Source organism: Gallinula chloropus (assembly GCF_964237585.1).
Source record: "Gallinula chloropus genome assembly, chromosome: 4".
NCBI lineage: Eukaryota > Metazoa > Chordata > Aves > Gruiformes > Rallidae > Gallinula > Gallinula chloropus.
In genome coordinates this window covers 24995254-25016138 of record NC_140088.1, presented here as the reverse complement: position 1 = coordinate 25016138, position 20885 = coordinate 24995254, and the positions used below count along the sequence as shown (strand labels likewise).

Genomic DNA, 20885 nt, shown 5'->3' with positions numbered 1-20885 from the left:
CTGAGTACAAAAACAACAGCATCAATATAAATTTACTACAATTAGTTACTGTTCAGTATGTTTGGTTTTGCCTCTTTAATATAAAGAATAATAAACTGCCCCTTCCCCCAAAGGTAATTCCTTTCATCAATCCAACTTTCATCTATTAAGCTACCAAAACAGATTGCAGAATAAAATGTAACTGAGCAAAGTGTTCTTATTTAATATTGAGACTTCAAAGGCCAGTTATATAAACACTTGCACAGATATTAATCCCAGAGTGACACACTAGAATACTGTCACCTTAACAGAAGCCAACAATCTTGTCTCACCTAATAACTCTTCCTTTTTAGAACTGGAAAGTATCCTTTATAAAACTAGTCAGTTTCAATGGAAATACTAAGTGACAGATCATGTACCACATGCCCAAATGAGGTGTTACAATGGTTAATTATACCTAAAAAGCACATCTTATTTCTATATCTTGTCTCCATTTTTACGATTGCTTCCTAAACGTACTGTCCTAGACCACACCAAAATGCGACCAGAGACACAAACCACAATAAATTCAGCACTCCAGTGAAAAAAACAAAACCACAAAACACAACAAGAAAACAACTGTCATGCTTCAGGACTAAGGATTTCATAAACCAAGTAAATTACCTAGAAAGGCACCATGATAAAAAGAAGGTCATTGTGAAGGAAAATTTAGCAAATCCTAAGTAGGTCACAAGAGAACTGCTGTAGAACCTAATAGCTTGCAGCTCCATATGTGGTGCCTTGAAGTCCTGCAAAATCGATTCTTGGCTGTCACCAAGATTCTTGGCTATTGATTCTGGCACTTAAGGCAGCCTAATCATGAAAGGCCTCAAAAAGTGAGTAGAGATACACTTAGTTTAGAAGGATACTGCAGATATTGAACATTCATTATAACAGATGGGCAATCTGGATTTGGAGAACAGAATTATTCTTCACCTGCAATGGTTTTCATTTATAGCAGCTTTTCATGGCTATTGAGGGAATTTTACAGTAGACCTCAATAAAGAACAGGATGTTATCTATTCCCCAGGAATTAGGAAAGCAAAACATGTAAGAATTCATCCACAGTCTACAGTGCAGCCCACAGCACAATTGCCAGAATACTCTTCTTTTCTGACAGCTGGGGACTGCATTCCTTTGTGTACCTCAAAGATTCAGAAATCCCTGCTCTTTGTGTCAGAGAATTTTAGCTAATGCAGGTACATGAAAAGTAACTTAAGTGAATTAATATGAATTAAAAACTGTTTAACGCATCAAACTGGCAAAGTTGAATACTTCAGGGTCAATCTTAGCTCTAAAATGTTGCATCAAAATAGATATTGTGCAATTTCACTCTATCTTTCATGCTATTGCCAAATATTTAATTGGGAAATTAATTACTGTTACACTGGTTGATTTTAAATTCCAAGATGTAAAACAATGCTTAAGTTACATTTTTATATACATATGCTTAAGTTACATTTATAGCACTGACATTATTATGCTACAATCTTTAAATGTCTCTAGTTTCTTAAATCCCAGATTTAAAAAAAAATAGACCTTGAAAATAATTTTTAAAATATTGTTTTTGAAGTAAAACAGGTCATATCACTTCCTGCTTTCAGTACCAGTTTTAATTTAACTATTGCCTCAGAAAATCAAAAGCCTACTCATAATTTATGATGACTGAATTTCTACTCAAGATAATTAGCATCACAAAGTCCTTATTTCAGTCTAAATCTATATAGCTGTTGTTTTCAGAACTATGGTAGACTGAAAAGGCTACTGAATATCACACTGTGTACACACTTACAAATCATAAACAAACTACCTGAATATGTTTTTAGATATAAACTAAGTGGAAATGTTTTCCAGATCTAGTTATTCTTCTGTTTCTTCCCTGATCCATTTCCTTACAGCACTCATTTATTTTTTTTCCTGTTTGAATTAAACATAGCTGCTCAATGACAGAGCAAACAAGTTCTGAGATGCAAAACTTACTTAGACTTAAATTTGTTTATACATTTATAACATTCCTTTTTAAAACAAGCACTCAATTTCAATTTCACATTGACTTTATTATCACCATAACCCTCATGCTTTCCAGGTGCTGATCTTTGGATCTGTATTGGACTCTACATTTAACTAAATGGAAATACACATCATGTTATTACAAAAGAATATGCATAACCTTTTCAGACAGGCTTAATATATAAGGGCTCTTTTTCAGGTTGCCTGTGTAGGTTTTTACTTACTGCTCTATTTCTCTGCGATATCTCTCTTCCTCCTCTGCAGCCTTCTGGGAAATCTCCAGTTTTCTTCTATTGAAAAAAAAATTAGGACACAATGATCAAAATAATATTTCTTGAGTAAGAGCTTGCACAAAGTGCGTCAGTGTATAGTTAGCAAAAGATACAGACAGTAAATACCTCTGCACTGGGGAAAAAACACTCCGTTTTAAGTGACATCTTTAAGATACCATGGGTTCAATATACTTTTGTAGGAACCCTGAGGACATTCATGACCATCTGTATAATAAGGGCATATTATCTATTTAACTCTAAGTTACTATCTCCTCCTGGGACAGTTGAATAGAGTGTTACTGTAAGAGTATAAAATTTATAACTGTTCTGCTAAAAATAAAGTATATGGGGATGGCATCAGAAAAATAACTATCACATTGAGCCACAAGAGGCATGACAGTCAAAGAACAAAATTACTCCTTCTACTCATGATGTGTTTGAATGACATAAAGCTTTGAAATTCCACTATGTCAAGAGCATCACAGGATAAGAGTTTATGAATAGAAACTCTGTAACAGCAAAATTAACTTAATCTAAGTTCGGAATTTTCTCAAATTTCTTCTGTCTTCCATGTCCTTTCTAAATCCAAGCTAAATGTTTCAGACTGTCCTACGCAGAGTCCTTACAATCTCTCTTTCTCTTGCTGCTCTTTGATGATTTTGTTGGTCTCCAGAGCAAGTCGCTTCTGATGCATTAACTCCTGGCGTTCTTGCTCACGAAGACGAGCTTCTCTCTGCCTTTCTTCGTCAGTCATGAACAGCTCCTTTCCCTGCAATCAGAACCACTCAAGTCAGTTGCAAAAAAGTCTCATGAACATAGATCTTCTAGAAAATAATTGAAACCAATTACTATTAGTATATATACCATTTCCTCATATTGCTTTTTCTGAGAAATGCTTTCTGAAAAAATACTGAAAGATCTAACCATTTCCTTCCAAAGAACTACTCCAGTTTCACTGTCAAAGTTATGATAAGCTAAACACCTCAGAAAAGGCCAGCAGCCACTAAAGTCAGCAACAACAGTGCAAAGGTTGTGCAAAGGACATACATCTGAGTATGTCACCCAGAAGAAACACCACATAATATTTTCTTGAAATCTAAGCAGTGCAATGAATTAATACGACGTGGAAAAACAGCTACACAGTACTTGTGTTTTAGTGCTCTTGTGGCTGCTGTGGAAATGTACCATCATTCAGGGAACTCAGACACAGGGAACATACATTGCCAAAAGATTAAACAGTTTCAGTCATTTTTGTTCCTGTTCCATTTGCTTTACAGTTAAGACATCAGCACTATTTTCTATTCAAGAAAGGTATTTCCATGGTGCTATTTGTGGAATGCTTTGATAACATTTATCTAATTTTCATTACTGAAATTAAAATCCCATATTAACTGGGAAGGCAGAATTTTTCATGTTTCTAAGGCTCAGAGTAACAGCTCAAATGAAAGCTAGCAATGAAGAATGCCTTTGCACCATGGTCTTTGCTGACTGAAAAACAGAAGTAAAGGAGCTGTTGCCTTTCACAACCTCTTGTTTGGTATAAAGCTGCGTACTGAGGAAAGGAGACACATGCAAGGTCAAGTAGGATGAAGCAGAAGAGTTCCATGGCAAAAATTCACCATTTTAAGGAGGGAGTCCCAGTGGTACGTGCTGGAGCAGATGACATCTTTTCTAAGAGTTAGTAACATATCTGGGAGTTGAAACCAAGTCCTCAGGATGTTGAGATCCTGGAGCTTAATCAACTAGTCTGGAGCATTTGCTTAAACAATGACTAAAATGTCTTTGGAAAACCGCATCTACACTATAAGAGTGGTTTAATGAAACCAAATTCTTTAATATAGCTACACAGTATAGATAAAGCCTTAGGAAGTAGCTTACATGATTTAATAAATCTTGTTTTCACTATTTAATTAAGTTGCAAGGCAATGAGAACACACAATCTTTCATTAGCCTATACAACTTGAGTATCCTCTTGGTTACAACTATACATTTCACTGTAAGGATTACAAGACCAAAAAACATTAAAACATTTATTTAAAGCCACATTGAACTCAGTGGAAAGATTTAATAAATTTTAGCTAGCTTTATATTGGGCCCTAAAGACATATAGTTCTGATGTACAAAATGGTGGAAATATAAAACTGAACCATTTTCAATATGTTGATACACTAAAGAGATGAAATAAACAGTTACACAAGGAATTAATCTGGAATAAGACTAAGACATCAGCTATGCATGAGGAAAAATTCATTAACTCCAACCCAATTCACCTTTCATGTTTCAGCAGCAGTTATCTATTAGAACAGAAATTCTCACACATGAGAAACCATTACAATTAAATTAATTTTCACTCCTTGTTAAGGGAACAGTTTTGTGCTGGCCCACAGGCATGAAATTTTGTTTTATTTGAGAATACTGTAGATGATAGTTATCAAAGAAATAATCAAAAGCCACTTAAAACTGCCCAGGTTTGATAGAATTTAGTGGTATAGATATTATAATAAAACACAGCTTTATTTTTAACTATTTATTTTCACCGTTTATTTACCTACACATTAATTGTCACAAATATATTACTTACAGCGCCTGCTACCACAGTGATAGTCAAAGTACGACTACTTTTGAGCACTCTGACAGCCTGCAAATGAAAGCAAAAGAAATTAACTGATAAAAGGCCTCCCCCAATGAAAGATGCTGGTGGTCAAGGCTGAAATTTCCTGAAGACAAGTTTGAACTAGACTAGGTGGTAGGAATTCAAATCTTCAAATTTCCATGTCCAATAGACAACCTCTTCTGTTGGGTAGCCCAATATCAAAATATATTTTGCATACCAGAAATCAGATGCTTAATAAGATGACAAGTATTCAGGGGATTAGGAAGACTTGATCTTACCTCTTTATGATCCACATTAGAAAAGTCCACTCCATTTACCTCAACAATCTGATCACCAACCTAAAGGAGTTAATCCAAATTTTAGTACAGATACGAAATGAAAACAAACATATACACTAACATTTTTTAATATAATAATCATAGGACCTGGCAGACTACAAGAGGAACAGACCAGCAACTGGCCAGGCCTGCACATTCTCCCATATTAGCATTTTCTATTTCCACTGTCGAGGTCTGAATACTGAGCTCGATGGCCTGTTGGTCTGACCCAGGAGGGCACTTCTCATGTTCTTAAAATTTAGAAAACTCACTAATTTTAAATGTAACCACATAAAATACCAAACCAAAACAACAAAACCAAACCACAGCTAGTGAATTTACAGTGATCCAGAAACCTTGAAGTAGTAAATACCGAAAAAGATTTCCTTGTGACACCTACCTTGGAAGGTGGCACACTTACCTCTAAGCCCACTTCTGCTGACACAGAACCCGGCTTAACATTGCTGATAAAAATACCTGGTTTTTGTGTTGGACCACTGGAAATACTGGTGTAATATAAAAACCAAACATTTACAGAATAATATTAATAAAAATACAGTGTAGTACAATGAGAAGTGTTAGTGGTTTTCTCAAAAATTGTTTCCTGTTTCCTCATAATTCTTTTTGAATTAGGAATGTTTTTATGGCATTAGCCTACACTGAAACAACAGCAAAATTTTCCAGCACACACACAATCTATCTTTACATGACAAAACGGTGATTTAAGAAAAAGTTAAAAGGAAAAATTCAGTAGCTTTAATATTTTTCTTAGATGTTGAAACTACCATAGTATACTGACCTACACTGTGGAATGTACTGGAACACTAATGGCATCATAAAGCAAGCACATAACACAATGTAGAATTACTCATTCCTTCCACTTTTCCCTCAGTGAACTATACTATATGTACAGTAAGTACAATAAGCACAAGTCTACTATATATACAGTACAATGTTATTTTTCAGGATTATTTCTTAGAAGAAAGAAGGATCTTTCAACCAGTGACCAACATCTAGCTTGGAAACTTTAATCTGCAGTCTAATCTGGGCCCAAACACATCAATGAATTTTATAGATAATATATCCAGCAGGTGATGCTGATCCATCCCTCCAGGTTTGCAGATAATTTTTCAAAACCTTTAGATCTTCCAAATAACATGAGAGAAAATTTATCCTTTAGAAAATATTCTGTGCATCTCAATCTTGATAACTTCAACTACATATTCCTAAATATATAAGAAATCCTACAATATCCCTTCTACCCCAAAATGTCTGTTCAGGGAGCAAACTTGACACCAGTCAGTGCTGAAACTTACTACAGCGCAGTATTTTAAAGTATTTTAAAATGTAAAAGCATTTAAAATATCCAATTCCACGACATTTTGCACCATGCCACTTCCAGCCTGCTCTTATTTGTAACTGGAAAAGGCTTTTTAGATTTTAAGTTAGAACCTGTAACACTTTATGCTTTGACTGGTACCATGTGCCACAGATACCTTCCTGTTTCAGTCTGCCTGCCTGATTCAGCATGAATCTCCATTTCCTGATATCTCAATGATGGATGGCAATAACTGCCATCACTTAACTCACTTAAATCAGTGACATAACAGGAAGCATGTACCCACCTGCAACCCATGCCTTTTGTACCAATCAAGCTAATGAAGACTTTCTTCTCTTTGTTGTCTCTCCCTCCAGAAGAAGCAAGACCAGCAACACTGCCCTTTCCTTCCTGTAGGAGGATTAAGGAATCCTGTAGATGTTACTCTGTGTTGAAACTGTACCAAGGCTACTATAAAGCCTCATCAAGTCAGGACCAAAGCCTGCCAATATCAAGGTACGATTCCTGCGCAAGGTCCTACTGGAGATGAATCACAGAATCACAGAATCATAGGGGTTGGAAGGGACCTCAAGAGATCATCAGGTCCAACCCCCCTGCCAAAGCAGCTCCCTAGCTCATATTGCACTGACAGACGTCCAGACGGGTCTTGAATATCTCCAGAGAAGGAGACTCCACCACCTCCCTGGGCAGCCTGTCCCAGGGCTCTGTCACCCTCACTGTGAAAAAGTTCTTCCGCATGTTGGTGCAGAACTTCCTGTGCTCCAACTTGCAGCCATTGCCCCTTGTCCTGTCTCCACAGACCACTGAAAAGGGGCTGGTTAATTTCCCCTGCATTCCATGCTGAAGATACTTACAGATATTAATTAGGTCCCCCCTTAGTCTTCTCTTCTCAAGACTGAACAGCCCCAGCTTATTCACCCTCTCTTCATAGGGGAGATGTTCCAGGCCCTTAATCGTCTTCGTTGCCCTTCTTTGGACTCTCTCCAGGAGATCCCTGTCTTTTTTATACCAGGGAGCCCAGAACTGGACACAATACTCCAAGTGGGGCCTGACCAGGGCAGAGTAGAGGGGGACGATCACCTCCTTCGACCTGCTGGCCACACACCTCTTGATGCACCACAGGATCCCATTGGCTCTCTTAGCCCCCAGGGCAGACTGCTGGCTCATGGCCAACCTGTCATCAACCAGGACCCCCAGGTCCTTCTCCGCAGAGCTCTTCTCCAGCAGGTCATCCCCCAGCCTGTACTGATACAAGCGGTTGTTCCTCCCCAGATGCAAGACTCTACACTTGCTTTTGTTGAATCTCATCTGGTTTCTCCCTGCCCAGGTCTCCAGCCTGTCCAGGTCTCTCTGGATGGCAGCGCAGTGTTCCTGCGTGTCAGCCACTCCTCCCAGCTTTGTATCATCGGCGTACTTGCTGAATGTGAAGTACAGTCATTTCAGTGCAGCTGCATGGCTGAGGTGAAAGACTGACTTTATCTTTCTACTCAGAGAAGATAATTTAAATAGTCAACGGGAAAGTGATATGACAATAATAATTTAGATGTTCCTTGACAAAAGATCTGGAAAAATATATGATAGTGCTTACAATTTAACGAAGTCTTTCTTCCTGAAAGCAATTCAAGTGATTGTGATCTCTCTTTTCAGTGCTGCAACCCACTGCAGTCACTTGCATTCTTATCTGTCATTCCTCTACTAATACAGCTAAAATAGGCCAAAAAATCTGTTAAAGGTTTACACAGTAGATCTACAGCCTTGTAAGTTAATAAGCTCAAGCAAAATAAAGTACTGATTAACGAGTAAAAGAGATTTTATTTGTATCATGCCCTTTTCTTATCTCATTATTCTAGAACAGTTTCATATCACAAAAAAAAAGGTTTCTCCCAGAAGGCTTGCAACAAGATACTGCAGAATAGAAATATATACAGTAACTTCTATGATAAGCTCTGAGGCAAAAGTGTTTCAGAACCATTATGGATTTCTTAGAAGATACCTTAACAAAAATCTCTTACCCCAGAGTCTGACACAAATTGGTCCACATATTGCCATTTAAGGGGTTCATCTGCTGAACTGGAAGGAAAAAGTAATTTAAAGCAACAGTGACAAAAGAAATATGAATTTATTCAAGAAACTACTTTGCAATGTGGCATCTTCTTTTGCATCCACAAGTTCCTTTGGGTGACTTGAACAATCTATGTAAGTGTCTGTGTAGAGACACACCTCCCATCATTAACATCTCTCAAATACTCCACTTAAAGTTTCAAATCTTCCACAAAAATTGGAAGAGAATAACTTGAAAATTTTCTAAGCTTTGAAGAAATGCTCAAACATTAAGTACACAGAGAAGCAGTGGGTCTCTCTGCTAAGCTAGGTGCATTGATAATGAAGTTTCCAGGTAACGTTCGTGAATAATGAGGAAATAGAAATCTGTTCACTTAAGCAGGCAACTTCAAATTCATCAAACAAGACACCTACACGTTTATCACAAGGTATGTGCCATTTTAATCAGCTACGGAGATGCTCATTCACACATTTTCAAACAGAGATAAACACTGAGGTTATTTAGATACAGAACGGGCTATGGAAAAATGAATAGCAAGTTATTTTCATATTAAATCCCATTACCTTTTGACAGGTATCATGCCAACATCTGAAAGAGAAAAAAATAACGTGTGAAGTAACACTTTTTACAGATCACTATCAATCTATTAACAGCAATCTTTAGTGATACTGGTGTTTCTTTCACGTTACTTACGTCTTACTTTTATGGACACAATTTTCTTTGTACGAATGAGGTTTATGACTTCTTCATGTGTGCATGATGAAATAGAATATCCATTGATGCGAACTATCTCATCTCCAACCTCAAAAATGAAAGGTATAGGAAGACATAAATAGTGAATTAACATTAAAACATTTTTAAGCAATTATGCAGTCCAGCAATTATTTTGATGCAAAGGTTTGATAATGTTGAGCCCTGAATACTTATTTGAATTTCAGGTAACATCCAGATCATATTTACCTGTATTGGTTTGAGATTAATATTTATCACCAAAAGGGCAACTTAATGGTCCAGTAATATTTTTACAAACAATACCTTGTAGAAAGCACAAAAATTAGTGCCTTGTAGTTAAGGCCATCTGTGGCATACAAGTGTCCATCTTTCAGTTTACATAATTTTGGAGTAACTTTCTTTCTGTATACCTCACAGTCCGTCCCACACCCCCCCCCTTCTTTTTTAAACCATACATTCTCCAAGATACCTGCTACGCTATTTTGATCAATGGGAAAGTAAATTTGGTCTTATGAACTTCCCTGACCTTGGTGATGGGCACATTGGGCATGTCATCATCCACCGCCTCTTGCTCTTTTTCATTTGTAATAAGTATTATCAAATCTTCCTACTGTGATCTCTCCAGCTAAAAAGCCAAACCCAAACAGTTCACCAAAACCAACACCACCCCCCCCAACAGACTTTTAGTTTTCAGTTGTTCCACAAACATTATCTACTACTTCTGGAAGTGCCATACACGCAGCAGTAGCACACAAAACACTAACATGGTCTCCTTATCAGCATAGCTCATGCAGTGCAGTTTCCTCTCCACTGAATCTAAAGACTTTTAGCTGACAAAGCAAAGAAAAAGCAAAGAAAATGCAGCGTGTAACTCCAGCAGGTGAGAACGCATTTTCAGAGGGAAAAAGTGTGGTCCCCAGCCCCTAACCAGTGGGGCTTCTGCTCCACCTGCTGGACACCCGAAAATCTCACCCAGGGCGATGGCCTGCCTGCAATTTGCAGCACTCCTAAGAGCTTGACTGTTCTCATTTAAACCAGTCAGATTTTTAATATGATCCTCTAATAGGAACAGAAGCAGGTCAGTAGAGAAGGCTTTTGAACATACAACCTGTGGCAAAACCGCAGAATCAGAGCAGGATAAGCACACGGAGTCTGCAGTTGAGTGTTCCTTCATAGCAAGGGGGGTGACACTAAACCAACTTGCTACAAACATTCAAAGTCACATCCATCCACCCACCCAGCCGCCTCACAGGCTTCACAGCCATGCCATTGCACTCCCACTTTCCCCTACAAAGACACTGCTAAATTCTAAGCTAGTTCCCCACCCCAAACCCAAGAATTCAGTCTAGAGCTGTTCCTCTGCCCACAATGCTTCAGGAAATCCACTGTCAATAATGAATTTCTAGGACTGAGATTAGCATTGGAAATATGACTGTAGTGCCAAGTGACAAAACTCAGAAATAAGTCAGATTTGCCACACTGCATAAAGACTCAATATCCTCTACACATCATAGAGACTCCCCAAAGTTTGTGCATAAATATTTAAATTTGCAATGCCAACCTCATTTGATCTTCCTAGATTTTTCTGTTGATCTTACATATTTTTGTTGTTGGGATTTTCTGTGTGGTTTTAGGTTAGTTCAAGATCGATCCCTACTCACATCATATGAGTCATAACAGACCACGGAGCTGGGGTTTGCACAAACCTAGCTTTTTAAAAGTGTAACACCCTACTGTTAAACTGCTGTGCCAAAACAAAGATGCATCCAAGGGCTAGGACTGCAAATGGCAGTGCCATTTGTGAGTATCCATATGGCTTCTGTACCAGCAGAACTGGTGGTTGCTCTGAGGGTGCTATCATTCAGTAAGCAAGTAATAATTATTAGTGTATCACCTCCCTAAGAGGCACACACAAAATTAGAGATGCATCCAAGAGCATATTTAATTTTCTCCACCCATATGGGAATAAGCTTTTCCCATATAGGTACTTTAAACACACCTCTGCTGAGCATCAGAAACAAAATGCAAAGGCAGTCTAGTACTCTTTCCTCATCCTAATGACACTTCTTTTACCGAATGACAACATATTACTGGTGATGCTTCAGATACACCCCATTCTAGTTCAAACTACAGAAGACATATAGACATGTAACAAACTGCTTCTCTTTAGGACACCTCGACAGATTTGCCTGCCAAAAAATGTCCATATACCAAAGTAATAAATGGTTGGTTTAATGTATTTTGTTACTTTTGTACTGGTATCACTACCTTCTGGATCAGAAGCTCTTGAGATAAAAGTCTGCAGGATTGAGCAGAACAGGATAGTAACAATTCTTTTGCTATTATATGTTACTGTTTCCCCTTCCCCTATCAACCAGGAAGACGACAGACTTTAAAAAGAAAAGCTGCAAACCTAACTTTGCTCAGTAAAATGCCTATTATTTGTAACTTTTAATATGAGAAATACATTTAGTGCTTCCAGGAAATGGAGTGGGTTTTGCATAACATCACCACTGCTTCAAATTTCTCATTTTGTTTACTTCTTCCACTTTCATCATTCATAGCAATCTCCATCTCATTGTATTCAGCAAAATCCCCGGAGAAATAAGTTTCAGAAAGAAGAGGAGAGGAAAAAAAAATTCTTTATGAAAGGACAAAATACTTGCCTTTCAGAGAAACTGTAGTTAAAAAACAAAAAAAGAGTCAAAACTACAAATACCTCAATGAGCCTTCATGATTATTCAGTCATTTTAGTGTTACTTCAAAACTACTTCAAGGGGAAAGCATGCAAAATTGATTAGATTTTTTTTTTACTTTTAAAGCAGCAGGATGTAAAACTGATAATATAATAGAAGGTCATTATACCTTTCTCAGACAGCATTTTTGGGATAGAAAATGTGTAGAGATTTAGTTAAATAAAGCAGGCAGGTGAAATTTCAGAAGCACCTGGCATTACTGCAAGACATCAATTTAGAACAATGGGCTGACTGTCAGCTCCTGTTATTTAGTGGGGTTCAGAAAGTGCCTAGTGCTACCTATTATGAAGGCACTTTAGGCTGAGCTTTAACATATAAAAAAAAGTCAGAAGGTTATATGAGCTTCAAAGAACCATCTGTTCATATTAAAACATACAGTCTAACAAATCCATAGTCTGTCTCAAGCATATTTCCCCCTTATTGTCTTTACTTTCCCTACCAAATTCTAGTCATGATCTGAGTTGCAGTACAGTTTGTACAACCCGGCTCAAAGACCCTTGACAATCCTAATCACTTACACCAGCTCATAGTATGATGGCCTCAGTTACAGAAAGCCAGCAATGCCTTTCAGCATACTGAGAAAACAATGAAAATGGACATCTTTCCAGTAGCACTTGTTGACTGAGCTTTTTTTTTTTTTAATATAATTTCAGTCATGGGGTTACACTGAAGCATATCTACAAAACACACTCGTTTAAAACTATAATGAATTATGCCAGTCTAATACATTTTGGACTAGTGTTAAATACAATCCTTAAATGTCAATTCTTCCAGCAACTATTCATAGGCAACAAATTGAAACTAGCCAGGCATATCAGCCTTTCTACTCAGAAATTGAGACCTCTAATACACCTTATCAGCTTTGAAAGCACAGAAAGGTGCAGACATTTGCCACAGCTGTTGCTCACTTATCTCTTCACTAAGATATATGCAAGCAAGAAAAGACACATTCAAAACCCCAAAGATCCAAAACTTTATCAGTGCAAATTGCTAAGTACTGATCTAGGAAGGGAAAAAAAAAAGTGTTTCTATACATAATTATTTTTGCCAACCTTACTACAATTCACATATATAAAATTTAATGACTGGAAGTGCAACCCTCTGTAGTACAAAGAATGCTGGAAATGATTAAAAATAGGTTCTTTCTTTTATTACACAAATTACACCTGTGCAAGGCAGAATTATCACTTTTAGTATTTATATACTCTGTTCTACATTTAATCACAACTTGGCAACTTAAGACTTTTCCACAGTCCAGTTAGAGATCTTTCTTTCCACCTGCTTACATTTAATTGTTGCTACTCATTAAGTTTAAACACTCTAGAAAGCCCTTTTATTCTCAAAACTTGTTATATACTATATAGAAAAAAAGTTTACATATTATTTAAAAAGGAAAAAAAAGAACAATTTTAATAACTTGATTCACCATTGGTATAATCATATTTACCATGGCATCAACTTACACGTGTTAGGAATTTTATTCCAAGCGCTAAAAAGCACCGTAGCAATAGCTGTTTCTAAATATTAAAGAACAATTCTTACTGCCTAATTCCCTAACATTTTTGCTGTACAACAGCTGCAATTGTTGTTGTTATTACCTGAAGTCCAACATTGTCTGCCTGTCCTCCTTTAACTAGCTGGGAGATGAAGAGGCCACAGCTAAATTCCACTCCACCTCTCACACTTATTCCAAGTCCTTCTGGATGCAAACGATCCAGTCTCACCTCTTTCAGCTTTCTGCAAAAAAGGAAGATACTTGACTATTCAGCTGCATAACACTTTATGGCAATCATGCTTCATATGGAAGTTAAATGTTATTTTTTTCCTGTAACATTTAGGCATGAAAAAAGCAAATTTAGTTAAGATAGGACCAATGTGTGTTAACAAAAAAAACTTGATGGCTTTAGCTAAGAAGAGACATCTGCAACCATTTAAGCTGCCTGCTTCAAGAGGGTCAGAGCTATAAGATTTTTTTTCTTAATTATAAAATGGAGGAGAAAATGAGAACAGGTTGTTTCAACTGGAAAGCATTGATTTTGATTCCCTTCCAATACTTTTACTAGATTAAACTATCTGGCAAACAATTTCAGGTAGGTTAAGATTGTACTTCTACCAAATAGAACAGAAGTGAAAAATTACACCCAGCTCTACACAGGTGACTCACACTTTACTTGGAATTTATCTGATAACTCAGTATTTTGTGCTTGTCTAAGCTAAGCTGCATAGTTCTACATTCTCTTACCTTGATCTTTTGGGTGTAAGCTGATCATATTCCACCTGGTGTTTTAATGGGATAAGTGGGCGGATAGCATCAAATAGAGGCAATCTGCTTGGTTCATTAATCACAAGTTTTAGGTCCCCCACAAGCACTGGGAGATTCATAGATCTACAAAAACACAGTGAGAAAACAGGCACAGGTAATCAACACACCAACACAAAGTATCATTTAATAACTTGCTGTTATGAAATGTTAACTTTTCTACTGGATTGAATCAAATGTACACAGATACTGGTTTAACAACAACAAAAAAGCAGCCTCTGAGAGCACAAGCTTACTGTAATTGAAGAGGAATAACAGCTACCTCCAAAATAACGGAAATCTCCTTTGAAATTCAAGTAAAACGATGTGTGTGACTTTAAAAGATAAATGCAGAGTCCCCAAAAGATTAATGGAACTTTTTGGAAATAAGTTTTCTGGTCAGGGATACCTATCTACTGGATTTTTTTGTTTTGTTTTGTTTTCTTACTATACAGCAATTCTTCTAAGTGACTCAAGGCTACAAGCTCCTTCCTGTCCTGAGTTTAGGGACTAACAAATTGCTTTGATCCAGGCAAAAGACTCCATGATGCTCAGTTGCTAGAGCAAAGACTTTCATTGTTGGTTTTTTTTTTTTCAATTCAAAATTGAAGGGCTGTTAACCAATAAATGACACCTACAGAAGTTAAACTACAACAAATACCTATTTTACTAGAGCTATGCAAAGTCTCCTTGATGTTGTCAGCACTGACAGCTATAGATCTAGAAAATGCTCTTCGCCACCCAGCTGCAAGAGCAGAGGAACAGACCCCTAAGGTTCAGCAGAGCTACACAGCATCCATTTAAACTTTGTCTATATTATTTGCTTGTTCCCCTCATAATTTACATTTGAGGCATATAACATTTCTGAGGAATATGCACTGAAATTACAAATCAGGAATGTATATTATTCGGGATTAGAAGCCAAATACTTTTGGCAAGACTGATTAGACATTAAATGTTAATTTCAGTAGCAATCAGACACTTATTTGCCCTGTAATAGTTCATTATGTATTCCAAAAATCAATACATCAGCAACGTATGTTCACAGAGATATTGGAAGTTTTGCTCAAGTCATTACAATTTCAGAAATTAGAGAAAAGTTACTATATGCATTGTTAACTTTGTAACTGCAAGAAGATTTTAAATAATTAAGAGCTACTGAATCAACCAGCTTTCCAAACAACAGGCTTTATGAATGGAGAAGCAATTAGACAGACCCGAGTGAAACTGAATCAGATATGCTGCTGAATACATCCATAACTATAGCTCAGTGCAAACATCTGATGGAAACAGCTACATTTCACTCTGCTGAGACTCTACTAAGATATGAATGGAAACAATGTCTATCAGAGCCACTTGTCTATGATGAGTGGAAAATACATTCTCATCTTCTTTGAAAAACAATGGATCAGATGCTGATCTCCTTTGTAATGACATAGGTCCTAAGCAACAGCAGTTTAAATCAGTTCAGTAAATGGATTGGTAACAGGCCTATCACCTTACCATTTTTTCCCCATTATGTTACAATAAGCCAGAGTTGTTAAACATGCCAGATTCCCAGACTGTTTTTTTAGCTTTCAGATAACATTTGCAAACAATTTCTTATCTGAATAGCTAGCAAAAATCTTTGAAAAGCAAACTCGATTAAAACCTCTGCGGCAAATAAATAACCATTATTTGGAAATATTAATGAATTTGATCCAGGCTCTCTTCTTGTTCCTAAGAAGTTTCATCTTCCAAGTGTTTTATTCCTCCCTCCCCATACAAATCCACCAAATTCTTTTTGCCAAGTCAAAACCCGAAGTAACTTCAAGGGTGATTATAGACACGCTCCTTCCTTGTCTGCAGTTACGCTGTTTAGCTATAAGACTTTATTAAAGAGAAAAAATATCTATCAATTCAACTACTTTTCTAGTAGTATATAGAAAAACAACTAAAAATCTTGAATATTAACTCTTCACATTCAAAAATATTAGTAAAACTCTAACACAAGCATATATAAAGTTAGATCTTACTGATGGTACATCCGCAGCACATCATAAAGGTAATCCTTCTCTGCTTCATTGTCAATTAGTAGATTAACCTGAAAACCAAAGCACATCACTGTAAACCTCTGACTAAATAGCTACAAGTGTTGAACATAAAGACTCTCACAAATTCTTAAGCCCTAGATTTCAGTATGAAATTACTGGTTTTTCAAAAAAAGAAAAGGTAAACACATTTTTGCAATACAGTATTACCTCACAACGTGAAACTTGTAGCAAGACTTTCTAAAATTACTACTGCAACAACTGGAGAAGGTAGCAAATACAAATGCATTCTGTATGCTAGATTTTCCCTCATTAATACAATAGGATATTTGCCTTACCTGATAATCACTGTACTGTTGAATAAATGTTTTCAGAAAGCTTTTTGGCCATTCATTAACATAGCACATTCTGTCAGTGATGAAACCACCACACCGAGATGATTATAGTCTACGTTCTGTCGTGCAAACCACTGATTTCAGGATCTCACTTACAACATTATGCAAACTGCTACACTACTGTTCCTCTTTGCTCTAGCTCTTAACTGACAGAACTTGCTGGCTATTCTTCCCCCCTACACACACTAATAGTAGGCTTACTTAAACCAGTGTCATATTACTATGCTGGCTCTTGGATAACTACAGTAAAATAATGCAAAAAAACCCCAACAAACAACAAACCCAAGAATTCTCATGTGAGTTCAATTTATATTCAGCAACAGCAAGACCCCGATGACCTTACTTGCAGTGAGAAGTCACATCACATTAGTTTTACCTTTGGTCAAGCTTAATGTTTAGGAACATAATTTACATCTGACCTAAAGGCTAATATTACTGTGATGTGAAGTCTGAGGACCAATTTGCATACTTAAAGAAAGGCCCTTTCTTTCTAGCTTTGCAATGTTTTGCATTATAATTTAAGCTAAAAAAACATGCTTCATATTCCCTTTGTCCCTTTTGCTGCTCTAAAACAAACAAAACTCCACACACAGGTCATTTTCTATTATTTGGCTCCTCTAAAAAATAAACGGTTTCAAATTTGCTAAAGGCTAAGAAGCTACATGCAAAACAAGATTATTTGACTGCAATACTACTGAGTAAACGAAGTTCACAGTCAATTTCAAAACACAGAAGGAAAAGTCTACCTTAAAAGGAAATAAAATGTTTGCAAAAGTGACCAGTTCACGGATTGTGTTCATAGACATATTCCACACACAAAACTAACACCTACTTTTCACCTTCCCCATTAAGAAAAATACAACCTATAAATCAACTTTGGTTCTAGAACACAGAACTCAATCCTTAGTGCTAGCTAAGGTACTGTGTATGAACAGCATCTCACGATTAACATGAAGTGTTTAAGCACATCAATTCTATGCACCAAAAAACAAACCCATCATCATCTGTCCTCCTAACTGGGAAAGCAACCAGGGAAAGCACCACTTTTTTTTTTTTTTTTTTTCCTCTGAGAAACTAGCTAGATGTACTTCCCCTTCTCAGGAAGTAGAGAACCATATCTAAATTCTACCTCTTCTCACAAAACATTCACTCTTCCTGTTTGACTCCTGCACTTCTCACCCTACAACTGCAACTGCTTTATCCTTTGACAAAGGCAACCACCCAAGTGAATTCTTATCTGTTCAGAACATTACAGCTGGGTTAATCTTCCTGAATCATCACTCTAATGAGGTCTATTCCACCAGTTACCAATTCATTGTAGCCACCTGCACCTCTTCCCATTTTCCTAATTCATTAAATCCTTGCAACAGAGGCTTACTTTAGACATACATGTTACCTATGCTTATCAGCAGTTTCTAAGAGCTGACTCCAATTTCCTAAATCCTAAAAGATCATGCCTCCACATGTAAGGAAAAATAATTTAAAAATGGTGGTGGCATGGTGTAACTTGGATCAGAGAAGTATTACAGTATCTCTCTGTTTCTTGAGAAAAAGCTGTGGAGATAGATGATTTCACAGCTTTTACACCAAGAATATTAATAAAAAACCATCTGGACAGAGTCCTGGGCAACGTGCTTTTAGGTGGCTCTGCTTGAGCCAGGGGTTGGAGCAGGTGAGCTCCACAGGTTGCTTCCAACTTCAACCTTTCTGTGATTATTTAAGGATATCTTCATAGCAGTTTTACAATTTCTAATCCTAGAACATAAATAAAGAGTTGCTTATCCTCTATTTGTCACTATATAAATTGCACTGGTTTTCATAAAAATTAATAAAGAGTCATCACAAACCCCATATTTACATACAAAAGAGAAGTAAAATCTGGACACAAGTCTATATAAGTTTATTCAGGAAAATGGAAGTTGTGGGGATAAAAAGCACTTTCTGGCATGGAAAAAGTTCAGATTATAGTAATGTACTAGCCCAACCTGACAGTTTTCAAAGAATAATATTGTTATAATTAAGCTATATGGGCTTTGAAAAATTATTGAGGGAAATTAAACTGGACAATACATTTGCATATATTATATATTTTGCATTGCTGTTCGCTTAATAGGGAGAACTGATTAAAATTACTAAGAATAAAAATAATATGCAAGTAGCAAACGATTGAGGAAAAATCAGATCCTGTGGCTATTTTTGCTGGTTTGACATAGAAAAGGTAAGTATCCAAGACATTAAAATTCCCACTTGAAGCAGGATGCTACAAATAATTTAAAGACCTGTTCCAGTATCATCTTACTCATATAAAGTTTTCACTCCAACATGCATCCTAATTACTTGCACCAACAAACACTGTCAGTAAGTCTTACGTTATCAGAGGTGAGACTATAATGATTTATGAATTATAGCAGCAATGAAAGAGAAAAGGTTTAAAGGTCAAGATGGTAACCATCTGCCTAGGAACCAGAGTTTTTATAGCTATGTTACACAACCCACTGTTGAGTTATACAGTAACAGGTAGCAAGACAGAATTGTGTAGTCATCACTACAGAACATCTAGGTCCTTAATGGTTTTGAACTTTAGTTTGTCATATAGGTGTTTTTTTTTTTTTTGCAGCCCTTCTACGTCATTATAAAAATTCCTTACTAGCAGGTTTTATTCCCAGGTGACACTTCTATAAAACACTACGTCAAAGCAACTCCATTCCCTCGCTGAACCAAAAAACCCACCAACCTTTCCCAAAAAAAGAACCACTAACGAGTACTGGAAGTTTTAGTCTGAGAGTCTTAAACGGCTATGGAAAAACACCTCTTAAATATGTAAATAATTCCTTCCCCTTCCTTCCCTGAACAGATCTTTTTGAGCTTTGCTGGTACAGTTTCGAACTCTGCTGAGTACATGACAGAGTGACGTGCCGGGCAGACGCTCCACGTATCGATGTCCTCGCACATGACTGCCCACGCACAATCGCACTCGGGAACGTTAAGGTGGCACCGCAGTCTTCGCAGCGCAGCCTGCAGCGCGCCCGGCTGCCGACGGGAACTGGCTGGGCCTGGACTTCAGCACCCGCACCTTTGCCTCCCTGAACTGGGTGTAACGTTTTTTACATAAACCAAACTGCACCAAGCCCTGAAAAAGCTCATGCGGGGGGGGAACGCTCTTCCTCTGCAGTTCCTCCCTTTCCAGGGTTTTAACAACCACCCATTCACAGGAGGCTGCCTCCAGATCTTCCACGCCGTTGGCTTGGCAGCACCAAGTTCCCCGAGCTTCTTCCTTCCCCGTCGGTCACTCTGGCAGCGTTCAGGCGCGGTCAGCGCGACTCGGGCCTTCCCGGCACCAGGAGCCGTGCCCCAGCCCGGAGCTTCGCCTCCCTCACGAGCCGCGGGGGAAGCGGCTCTACCCCAACAACCTGCGCTCACCCACTGAAGCGACCCCGGTTGGCTGCGAGCTCCCCTCTCTTACCTTGTGCCGGAACTCACGGGCGACCCGACGCTCCATGGTGCGGAAGGTGCGCGGGGTGCGGGCGCTGTGCGGAGCGGCTGCGCCGGCGAAGCCGCGCCCCAGGGCGGTGGGAGGCGCGCGCGTCGCTCCTGCCCGCCGCCGCCTACAGTATCCCCGGCCGCCGCCGCCGCTCCCCGACCTCACTGCGCTAGCGGTACCAGCCGCCGGGCAGCGGTAACTTCCCTGCCAACCCGGGCTTTGGTTGTTTAAGCAAAAGGGAAAGAAAAGGAAAACAAAAGCCTCCCCTTCCCCAGTGCGTTACCTGGCCTTGCACCGACCGCCTTTCCCCGGGGCTGTTCGCAACTGGTGGCTCTCACATCACGGAGCTGACACCCAAACTTCTCTCTTGTATTTGTGGGCTTGCATGTCACTAGCCCTACATCTAAGAAAAACACGACGATGTGAAATTTAAAGCATGCTAATACCTAGGAGGAAAAAAAGGAAGTTGATTCAAAAAATTGCTCTACTACGAATAGTCTTTTTACTTGTATGAAAGCAGGGTGAATCTGATGTATCTCAGTCCAAACCAAACTTCCATC

At 38.0% G+C, this 20885-nt stretch overlaps 1 protein-coding gene across 1 annotated transcript in view; it reads right to left on the bottom strand.

Annotated features, from left to right (window-relative positions):
• USH1C (USH1 protein network component harmonin) overlaps positions 1-20343 on the bottom strand; it is a gene marked incomplete at both ends in the record, with an annotated part of 42799 nt that extends 22456 nt beyond the window's left edge. Inside the window, 13 exons of the mRNA XM_084263613.1 lie at positions 2253-2318; positions 2927-3069; positions 4882-4938; positions 5193-5252; positions 5653-5737; positions 6857-6960; positions 8583-8640; positions 9196-9220; positions 9326-9434; positions 13719-13857; positions 14363-14506; positions 16435-16502; positions 20308-20343. Coding sequence (XP_084119739.1) covers positions 2253-2318; positions 2927-3069; positions 4882-4938; positions 5193-5252; positions 5653-5737; positions 6857-6960; positions 8583-8640; positions 9196-9220; positions 9326-9434; positions 13719-13857; positions 14363-14506; positions 16435-16502; positions 20308-20343 — 1094 coding nt within the window. The remainder of the gene's footprint in view (positions 1-2252; positions 2319-2926; positions 3070-4881; positions 4939-5192; positions 5253-5652; positions 5738-6856; positions 6961-8582; positions 8641-9195; positions 9221-9325; positions 9435-13718; positions 13858-14362; positions 14507-16434; positions 16503-20307) is intronic.
• Positions 20344-20885: the final 542 nt, after the last annotated feature.